The following is an 11,821-nucleotide window of genomic DNA, read 5'->3' on the forward strand; positions in this document are numbered from 1 at the left end:
CCCCACAATATTGCCTTGTCACAGACCTAAGCCAATATCAAAGCTGAACTTGCTTGACCTTTGACCTACTGACCACAAAATCATAGAGGTCATCTTCTAGTCTGATCAACCTCCCTATAAAGTTTCACGATCCTCGACCCAAGTGTTCTCAAATTATTGTCCATAAAAGGTTTAAACGACCTTTGACCTTTGGAACTCAAAATCATCTGCTTGATGTGACCAACCTCCCGATTAAGTTTCCTGATCCTAGTCCCAAACGTTCTAAAGTTATTGTCCGAAAACTGTTCAAATGTTCCGGGTCACTGTGACCTTGACTTGTGACCTACTGACCTCAAAATCATTAGGGGTCATCTGCTAGTCATAACCAACCTCCCCATCAATTTTCACGATCCTAGCCCAGGCATTCTCAAGTTACCATCCAGAAACCGTTAAACTGTTCCAAGTCACTGTGACCTTGACCTTTGACCTACTGACCTTAAAGTATAACTTGACCTGTATGTCATGATGTTACACCTGTGTACCAAAATTCTTGATCCTAGGCCCAAGCGTTCTCAAGTTATCATCTGGAAACCATTTAACTGTTCCGAGTCACTGTGACCTTGACCTTTGACCTTCTGACCTCAAAGTAGTACTTGACCTGTATTTCATGATGTTACACCTGTGTACCAAAATTTATGATCCTAGGCCCAAGCATTCTCAAGTTACCATCTGGAAACCATTTAACTGTTTCGAGTCACTGTGACCTTGACCTTTGACCTACAGACCTCACAGCCGAACTTGACCTGCATTTCATGATGGTACACCTTTGTACCAAAATTTTTGATCCTAGGCCCAAGCGTTCTCAAGTTATCATCCGGAAACCATTTAACTGTTCCGAGTCACTGTAACCTTGACCTTTGACCTACAGACCTCAAAGTTGAATTGACCTTCACTTTATGATGTTACACCTGTGTAACAAAATTTATGATCCTAGGCCCAAGCGTTCTGAAGTTATCATCCGGAAACCGTTTAATTGTTCAGGGTAACTGTGACCTTGACCTTTGACCTACTGACCCCAAATTTGAACTTGACCTGTATTTTCTGATGTTACACCTGTGTACCAAACGTTACTTAAATTGGTCAAGCCTTTCATGAGTTACCATCCTGAAACCATGAAAACCAACGGACCGACCAACCGCCAAGCTCGCTCCTATATACCCCCCAAACTTTGTTTTGTAGGGGTATAATGAAACTTTGTCAGAATGTTAATCTTGATAATTTATACACTGGGCAAGTTAAAGAACCAGGCTGTCTATTCGAAACGAGCTAGGCTAAGTTAGCTGGATAAGCCTGTATCTGATTTCTGATCTCTCTGTCGTGGGGGCTTTGTCTCACTCTGTCCCTTTGGTCAGATCGCTCTTTGTCTGTACTAGTAGAGGATGAATTAGGCGCCCTGTGTGGCTGCATTTGAACTATGTAAAGCGCCTTTGAATGTGAAATTGATCATGAAAAGGGCGCTATATAAATCTGGTATAATAATAATAATAATGATTTTTAGGTCAAGTTCAAATCCTGGTCAGGTAGGGTCAAAATGTATGTCACCAGGTCAAATCAAAGGAAAAGTTTGTTAACACCCTAGAGGCCACATTTATGATTGTATCTTAATGAAATTTGGTCAGACTGTTAATCTTAGTGACCTTTAGGTCATGTTTAAATCTGGGTCAGGTGGGGTTAAAAATTAGGTCACCAGATCAAATCAAAGAAAAAGCTTGGTAACACTCTACAGGCCACATTTATGATTGTATCTTAGTGACCTTTAGGTCATGTTTAAATCTGGGACAGGTGGGGTTAAAAATTAGGTCACCAGCTCAAATCAAAGAAAAAGCTTGTTAACACTCTACAGGCCACATTTATGATTGTATCTTAGTGACCTTTAGGTCATGTTTAAATCTGGGTCAGGTGGGGTTAAAAATTAGGTCACCAGCCCAAATCAAAGAAAAAGCTTGTAAACACTCTACAGGCCACATTTATGATTGTATCTTCATGAAACTCGGTCAGAATGTTAAATTTCTATGATTTAGATCAAGTTCGGACCTTGGTTGTTTGGGGTTAAAAACAGGGTCACCAGGTAAAATCAAAAGATAAGCTAGATAACACTCTAGAGGCCACAATTATGACCATTTCTTAACGAAACTTGGTTAGAATGTTAATCTTGTTTATCTTTAGGACAACTTTTAAACTTGTCAGGTGGGGTCAAAAACTAGGTCATCAGGTCAAAACAAAGAAAAAGCTAGTTAACACTCTAGAGGCCACATTCATGACCATATCTTAATGAAACTTTGTCAGAATGTTAATCTTGATGATCTTTAGGTCAGTTTCGAACCTGGTATATGTGGGGTCAAAAACTAGGTCACCGGGTCAAATCAAAGGAAAAGCTATTTAACACTCTATAAGCCACATTTATAACCGTATCTTCATGAAACTTGATCAGAATGTAAACCTTGATGATTTTTAGGTCAGATATGAATCTGGGTTATGTAGGATCAAAAACTAGGTCACCAGGTCAAATGAAAGAAAAAACTAGTTAACACTCTAGAGGCCACATTTATGACCAAATCTTAATGAAACTTGGTCAGAATGTTAATCTAGAAGATCTTTAGGTCAAGTTTCAATTTACTGCAGGTGAGGTCAAAACCTAGATCACCTGGTCAAATCAAAGGTTAAGCTTGTGAACACTCTACAGACCTAATTTTAAGTTTGGAATTCATAGGAATTGATCATAATGTTTGTCTTGATGACGTCTAGATCAGGTTCGATTCCGAGTCATGTGGGGTAGAAAACTAGGTCACCGGGACATATCAACGGTAAAGCTTGTTAACAATCTAGAGGTCAAATTTGTGATTCTATCTACATGAAAGTTGGTCAGAATGTTAATCTTGGTGTTCTTTAGGCCAAGATGGAATCTGGGTCATGTGGGATTAAAAACTAGGCCACCAAAACCTAGATCACCTGGTCAAATCAAAGGTTAAGCTTGTGAACACTCTACAGACCTAATTTTAAGTTTGGAATTCATAGGAATTGATCATAATGTTTGTCTTTATGACGTCTAGATCAGGTTCGATTCCGAGTCATGTGGGGTAAAAAACTAGGTCACCGGGACATATCAACGGTAAAGCTTGTTAACAATCTAGAGGTCAAATTTGTGATTCTATCTACATGAAAGTTGGTCAGAATGTTAATCTTGGTGTTCTTTAGGCCAAGATGGAATCTGGGTCATGTGGGATGAAAAACTAGGCCACCAAATCAAATCAAAGGAAAAGCTAGTGGACACTCTAGAGACCACATTTATGACCATATCTTCATGAAACTTGGTCAGAATGTTAATTATGTCTCCCCCCCACCCCTACACACACACACACACACTCCCTGCGCTTCTCCCATCTAGGGGAGACATATTGTTTTTGGCCTGTCCATCTGTCTGTAAGTCACACTCCATTTCTGATCAATAACTGGGGAAGAATTTGACCTAGAACCTTCAAACTTCATAGGGTGGTAGGGCTACTAGAGTATACGACCCCTTTTGTTTTTTTGGGTCACTCCGTCAAAGGTCAAAGTCACAGGGGCTTGAACATTGAAAAACATTTCCAATCAATAACTTGAGTACCACTTGACCCAGAATGTTGAAGCTTAATAGGATGATTGTTTATGCAAAAGTAAATGATTCATGTTGATTTTGAGGTCAATTTGTTAAAGGTCAAGGACAGAGGGGCCTAAACATTGAAAACCGTTTCCGGTCAGTAAGTTGAGAACCACTTGACCCAGAATGTTGAAACTTCATAGAATGATTGGTCATGCAGAGTAGATGAACCCTATTGATTTTGGGGTCACTCTGTTTAAGGTCAAGGTCACTGGGGCCTGAACATGGAAAACCGTTTCCGATCAATAAATGAGAACCACTTGACTCAGAAAGTTAAAATTACATAGGATGATTGAACATGCAGAGTAGATGACCTCATATGATTTTTGGATCACTATGTTAAAGGTCAAGGTCACAGGGGTCTGGTCATGTAAAATCAATTCCGGACAGTAACTTGAGAATGACTTGACCTAAAATGTTGAAACTGAATAGGATGATTGGACATGCAAAGTAGATGACCCTATTAATTTTGGGGTCACTTGATCAAAGGTCAAGGTCACAGGAGCTTGAACAGTAACTTGAGAACCACTAGGCCAAGAATGTTGAAACTTAGTGGGATGACTGGACATGTCAAGTAGATTATCACTGTCTCAGCCAACCATTAGTGTCTCTTTGACTTTTGCTCCTGACCCCTATTGGCTTCTTGCCTATATGACTTTGCATTGGGGAAGACAAGTGCGTTTTTACAAAAGCAACTTCTAGTCTCAATGATCATAAGGTTAAGTTTTAATCTGGGTCAGGTGGGGTCAAAACTAGGTCACCAGGTCAAATCAAATGTAAAGCTTGTTAACAATCTAGAAGCCACATTTATGACTGTATCTTCACGAAACTTGGTCAGAATGTTAATCTTGATAATCTTTAGGTCAGTAGGTCAGGTGATCGATTCATGGCCCTCTTGTTTTCTTATGAGGAATCTACCAAGTTGGCTTACGGAAGATCGGTAGTTCTACCTGGTTGCTCGTCTATGTCTAAAATAATGCCCGAAAGGCAACTAGGGTCTTCCTCCACCACCAATGCCCGAAGGGGCACCAAGGGTCTTCATCCACCAACAATGCCCAGTGGGACACCTATGGTCTTCCTCTACCAACAATGCCTGAAGGGGCATCTAGGGTCTTCCTCTACCAACAAAAGCAGGAAAGTCACAGTATGACCAATAATTGTGTCGGTGTGACATTAAACCCAAACAGACAGAGAAAGAAAACAAGAACCAACCAAGCAATACTTAAGAAGATGAGATCTCAGATACTCAGGAGTTTAAATTTCCTAACAGCTTAGGTTGGTTAAGTTCCATAAAATAAAAGCAAATGGCAGCATTTTTAGATATAAAAGTGATGGAAATTTAAGATGAAAATATACTATGATATGTTTTATTACGTTCACGTATAAAATATCTTTTCATGCGGTACGCAAGAGATAGAAATTAAGCAGCGGCTAGGGCCCGTTATCAGGTTACCGGATCTTTAGACAACTTGTAAAGGGCTGTCGAGAGGCCCAGTTATTAATTTGAATACTCTCTCCAGCGTGCGTGACTGGTAGTTATCTATAAAAATAGTTACAAAACAAACCCGTAATAACGTATGACAACTAATCTTCACCAACAATTACCATTTATATGTGGTAATAAACAATAGATCATAGTACATGTATATTGATTTCAGGACCGGACACCTTGCCACTTGCCAGAAATATTCAGATGATTCGACATTGATACAATACATGTATTAATAACTGTCATAGCAAACATCACATGATAAAATGAAAATCACATGGCTGTTACAACACAGGCGCTTGAAGCTCCATCAATAGATACATGTATATGCATTACCATACCCCACCCACCTACTATGAGATCTAACTTGCATATATATTTTATTAATTGAGCTTCAGACACCTGTGGTTACAAGGAAATATTTAATTACCTGTCTCATATTATTTATTTAATATCTAATAGATTTTTTCTATGTTTTTTTTACATTACACCTGCTCAAAAAATGGACCAAATATGTGTACATTAAAGTAAAAAAAATAAAGTCCAAGATTTTCAGGTGTGAAATTTCAAAAATTTATTCAAAAAATTTGCCTTGTATATATATAATAGTTAATATATATAATATAATAATAATTTTAGCTAGACTTTTCGAAGAAAATGTAGAGCTATTACACTTGCCCTAGTGTCGGTGTTGGCGTCGTCGTTGGTTAAAGTTTTTGATAAAGTCAAAAATCTCTGTTACTATCAAAGCTATTGACTTGACACTTAAAATATTTATTTACTATGAAAGTCTACACCAGTAGAAATAATTCCCATAACTTTAATTTGAATCTTGACAGAATTATGCCCCTTTTTAACTTAGAATTTTTGGTTATAGTTTTTGATAAAGTGAAATATCTCTGTTACTATCAAAGTTATTGACTTGAAACTTAAAAATACTTATCTGCCATCAAAGTCTACACCAGGAGAAACAATCCCCATAACCCTGATTTGAACTTTGACAGAATTATTCCCCTTTTTAGCTTAAAACTTTTTTGTTAAATTTTTTTATAAAGTCAAATATCTCTGTTACTATTAAAGCTATGAATTTGAAACTCAAAATAGTGATTTGCTTTCAAAGTCTACACCAGGAGAAACAATCCGCACAACTCTGATTTGAATGTTGACAACATTATGCCCCCTTTTAAGTCAAATATCTCTGTTACTATTAAAGCTTTTGACTTGAAACTCAAAATATTTATTTACTATCAAAGTATACATCAGGAGTCACAATTTCCATAACTCTGATTTGAGTTATGTCCCATTTCAACTTGGATTTTTTTACTGGCAAAGCTCTAATTCAGAATCAAGCACTGCGAAAAGTCGAGCGCGCTGTCTTACGGACAGCACTTGTTATTTTACCTGTACAAAATTTAATGATGGATTGGAAAAATTTAGCCTACTATATCTTTAAAATATTAAATCTGTTTAGATAACAAACTTGTTAAATGAAGATATCCTGGATGCCCTAAAACACCATGCACTCTAACCAAAACCCTGTATCTACCCCGGAAAACGATTATTTTTATATATAGGTACATGTATAACATAAATAGAAGATGTAACAAAACTCAGAATCTGATTATATTATCAATAGTACAGTCAGAGTTAAACCGCTTCAAATTTCATTTAACAGTTATAACTGTTTTCTAGTTTATCACTTTTGTGTAAGCGGTTAAAATTGTTCTCTGATTATTAGGGATTAGATTCTAAATGTTTAGAATTATTTCATCCATTTCTGTAATCGTTGATCTTTTAAAGAATGCATATGAAATATGAATGACACAATATTGTATTTTTACATGACCCAGACTGTTTTCTGTGTCATAAAACACATTATTTTGAACTCAACACAATCATCTGATCACTAATACATCCGACATAGACCTCATGTGCATCACGATTATAGCACATAGAGTAGTGGTATGATAGATTATCTATCATTGTGTGACATTGCTTCAAATCACCCGAGATACGATATATGCTGCCATTTCCTACACTGCAACACACCAGCAAGGATCCATCGTCTAGCATCATCATTCCCTCTGGTGATATAAAGTCTTTGTTTTTGTATTCAGCAGATATATCACCTTGTAATGTTATACCGAAGACACTGTGGCTACCCCAGTCACTGATGAAGATATGTCTCAGATCTTTACTCAGCAGTAAGTAGTATGGTTTGACAAATATCTTATCATCCAGTTTAATTGTGTTCTGTACGTTACCTTGTGTATCTGTAACATATACACACTTTGGATAACTGCTGACTATATAGAGATGTTCCTCATGATAAGCTATGCCTCTACAATATCCTTTAACTGGAAATTTGCGGACAGTTGACAGTTTACCTGTTGTTGTCATTATAAGGATCTCTTTCTTCTCTGGCATTGTCACAGCAATATGGTCCTGAGGCACTACTGCAATGTCCCATGGATTTGAAGAAAGTGTTGTCTCTTCTATTATAGCTTTGTTTTTTATGTCAACAACTTTCAGCTTGATACTGTAAAAGTCAGCCGCCACAAGTTTGTTAGAGGACAGAACAACATATCCTGTGATCCAGCATTTCGTCCAATCTGATTTCGTCTTTACATTTATGTTTTCTTTGCGGGTTAATTTGTTGATGGGTTTCCTCCCCTTTGAAGTTACAAGAGAAGACGACAGAGTGAGCTTTCCAAATACATTTTGTCTTGAAAGCATGTTTGTCAGGTCTTGGTTTTGCTCAAATGTGTATTGCATGTTTGTCTTTTCTAAACTTCTGTCTGTCTCCTTTATTTCGTCTGACTTTAGTTTGGATTTGGCTTGTTTCATTGTAATGTAAAGTTGTCCATTCTGCTGTGAGGCTTTGTAATCTTGTAGTCTTGATTGTAGTTGTTTGATATCTGAAGAAATGGTTGTACATGTTTCAAGCACTTTCCTTACTGCTTGTTTATCTGTGGATTTCTTTTTGTCAGCTTCTGTCCAGATTTGCTTTTGTAGCTGGTCTAAGCGATCATTTATCTCTTTGCGAAACATTGTGATTTCTTTGAGCAGCTTATCATAGCAAGAATCTAATTCTTTTTCTCTACTTGAGGCCTGCTTTATAATATTATCAGTCTCATTTACTTGTTGATCAAGTTCCTTTAGTAACTCTCTGAACTCTGTACTGTCGCCAATACCTGCACATTTCTCAGGTATATAGTCAATGTCACATGCTCTGTGATTCAGGACGATACAATCGTTGCAGCCGAGTGCTTCATGTTTTGGACAGAAAAATTTAATCACTTCTTTTTTGTGCACTTGACACTTCTCGGTGCATTCGTCTGACTCCTTCTTGATAACAGCATGTTTATCCATATTATCTTTGTTGACCAAATGATGATGTTTGGTCGCCTTTATCCTTTGATGATAAGCAAAGCAGTTCTTACACAAGTATTCTTGGCAGTCCACACAAAATCCATGAGCTTCTATCTGCTGACCAATCGCCAAACATGGTTCACATCTATGGTCAAAGTCCTCTGATGAACCTTTGGATATGGAACCTTGGAAATCAGTAGTCTTTCGACCCGATACCGCCATATTAAGAGGTCAAACTTTCAACTAGTGTCTCTGTTATTTAGGGAAAATATTTGTAACTAAGTAGTTCACAACACGAAATATTTCCCGTTGAAAGAAAAACCGAAGTAAATGTTTGTAAAATGAAAAGAAATTTAGAAAAACAACACTTTCTGAAGTTACGGTAAATATTAAACTGAATTTACTTCCTTTTCGAGAACGAGTCTATAAATATCATGTTCCAGTTAAAATGAACTTTGTTATCAAGGGAAAATAATACACATGTCTACACGAAATCAACTTTAATAAGTTATCTCCCCTCAGTTTTGTGATGAACCCGCACGTTTCTGTAAATAGTTTTCATTGTTCGAACAAATAAGGGATATTAAAAAAAAATAAAGATATACATTTCTTAACTGACACCACGTCGGATGTGCAGATAGCTGTTCAGCTGCCAAACAACCATCTCTTGTTTTTCATCTGTAAATAATTGTCGCACATGTTATGATTTTTATTGCTCAATACACTTGATTTCAACATTTCTTTATGTAGACGTCACTGTACCGTTGCAGAACGTCTTAGGTCAAAAGATCAAAATTTCTTGTCACCAGCGTTTCCATAAAATTTCAAAAAAATTAAGGACTGGACAAGCGTTCTTTCATTCAATGCAATGGACAATTCAAGCCACTAGCGTCAGCAGATGAAAATCAGAGATCATAAAATAAATAATACAAAAACATTTAAAAAATGAAAACAAATGAAGTGAACTATGTTATAGAATAATGTTAGAATAGAAGCAAAATCGATAAAATTACATTACATTGAATTTAAAAAATCTAGATGTCACTTGTTAGATAAGGAAAAACACTTGAAAATATTGGCGAAGGTTAAAGAGGGCCAGGTCAATACATACGGACAATATTTATGTCTATTTTTCTAACCTTTACCCTGTTAAATTTCTACAATGGACTGGTCTATCGTTCAATTTGGGCAGTACCATTTATTATTTGAAGGGGTGTTCACTGAAAATTTACTGATTGAATACCGAACAGTTCAGACCGTCTGCACTGGGCGCAAAGGCAGAATAACTTGCCGCCAGTAGACCAAAGGTTAAATAAAGAGGTGTGGGGGACATACATCCAGATTTACATAAAACAGCCGAAAATTGCAGTGTTGTAAACACACACACACACGCACACGTACACACACACACGCATGCACGCATAGATAATACAATGCGATTCGTTAGTGTTGAGAAGTATTTTTTATGAAAATATTGGTATATATTCTGTAATGAGATAGTAAAGATGTGTGCAGAGTTATTCACGCAGTAAAGTTACTGAATATTATTTATATAGTGTCATCACGATCGGCGTGGCCAGATATACTTTATTTTTCATATGGTTTCGGTTTTCATGGTCTAAATATAGAGGTTCATTGGTATTCCTGAACATGCACTGGTACCTCCCACCCCCCGCCCAACACAAGGATCAATACAGGAATGATTCTTCGTCACCTCCTTTGTTATAGACGGTCCGTAATAGACATTCATCGTCGTCAGCATCTCTGTCGTCAGCATTCTTCCTCATCGACATTCGTCCTCGGCAGCACTCGAACTCGGCGGCATTCTTCTTCGTCGGTATTCTTCGTCTTCGTCTTCAAAATTATTAGTCGTCGTATACTTCATCATCTGCATTCTTCTTCGTCGGTATACTTCTTCTTAGAAAACACGACGTTTAGAGGGCGCCGATACGACATATTGATTTGTCGAGGTGAGGTTTCGTCTTTGCATGTATGAATATGTCGTGTTGGTGCCTTTATTTGCCATGCTTTCATGTTGTCAAGATTTCATCCATGAAAACATGACAAATACCTTATCTGCGACACGAAAACACGACAAATACTTTATGAGATATAAAATCTGTCTTTCCCATGTGCTACTTTATAGTTGTACAATTTTTCAGTCATAAACACCGCTGTTATACACATTTTGTCTATAATACTTCTGACGTCCTAAGAATACTTTTAAATTTGCATTGAAATATTTTGGGTAGAGTCAATTTCTTGTGGGTAGGAACCGGGAGGGGAAACAAACAATATTTTGATTTAGGCATTGTCTACTTCTAGTCTGAACGTATGATTTCTTGATTTTTAGAATACAACATAAATATATTTAAGACTATATTATTGGTACCTTTCGAAAGCCTATTTCTAGTTTAAAAAGGGAATGTAACATAAGTTTTATACCGCGCTCGAAAGATGAAACAGATGGTCTTTTAAATGCCTGAATTCGAGCTTGAGTGCGAAATAGGTAAATATATTTCATACTTTAGAAATAATTAAACGGATGTCTTACACAGTATTTGTTACAGATCACAGACTGTTTCCAAAGGGAAGTGACATCAGAATCGAAACATGGTTGCAAAGATTAAAGATACAACAAAAAATAACTCTACCTCCTTAATCAAACAATCTTTTTGCATTATCACATAGTCATACTAATCTATTTAAATATTTGTTGTATTTGGATAAAAAGTCCCGATCATGTAGATAGATATGTAAAATGTTCACATTTTGAAAATACGGTTTTCAAATCTAAACCATGGTTAATGCATTTTGTACAGCCCGGGCTAGAAAAAGAAGAGCTGTAACGGGAGGTATACTCAAACCATTTGCCGTTGACTACGCACAAATTGAGCGCCAGATGGGTCATATTCTTATACTGTGCGCTATAAATTCATTCTCTTAACTCCTTCAAAAATGCTGTTTACACCAGGATTAAAGATCAGTTTATACAAAATTGGAACTTTCTCTGTCAATAACTCAAGCAAATGTTTAAATTATAGAATGTATAAACACGACTTTGTATTTGAAAAATATTTCAAGCTCTTACGTTAAGACCTTAGCATTTCACTTTGTAAATTCAGATGCATGAAGCATCTGTTGCCAACAGAAAAAAGGTTGAACTAAAAACATTGAGAAGAGAACAGGGAACTTGTCACCTGTGTAACAGTAATTTATTAGGAGTTGAATTTCACTATCTTTTTAATTACAAATACTTCAATGTTGATAGAAAGAAATATGAA

The 11,821-nt window shown here is 36.7% G+C and overlaps 1 protein-coding gene across 1 annotated transcript; it reads right to left on the reverse strand.

The window, feature by feature from the left end:
• Nucleotides 1-5,027: 5,027 nt before the first annotated feature.
• Nucleotides 5,028-8,976, reverse strand: LOC123537080 (uncharacterized). Its single transcript, XM_053529309.1, has one exon. The coding sequence runs from the start codon at nucleotides 8,757-8,759 to the stop codon at nucleotides 7,041-7,043; it is 1,719 nt and encodes a 572-aa protein (XP_053385284.1). The 5' UTR covers nucleotides 8,760-8,976; the 3' UTR covers nucleotides 5,028-7,040.
• Nucleotides 8,977-11,821: the final 2,845 nt, after the last annotated feature.

This window comes from Mercenaria mercenaria, chromosome 17 (genome assembly GCF_021730395.1).
Source record: "Mercenaria mercenaria strain notata chromosome 17, MADL_Memer_1, whole genome shotgun sequence".
NCBI lineage: Eukaryota > Metazoa > Mollusca > Bivalvia > Venerida > Veneridae > Mercenaria > Mercenaria mercenaria.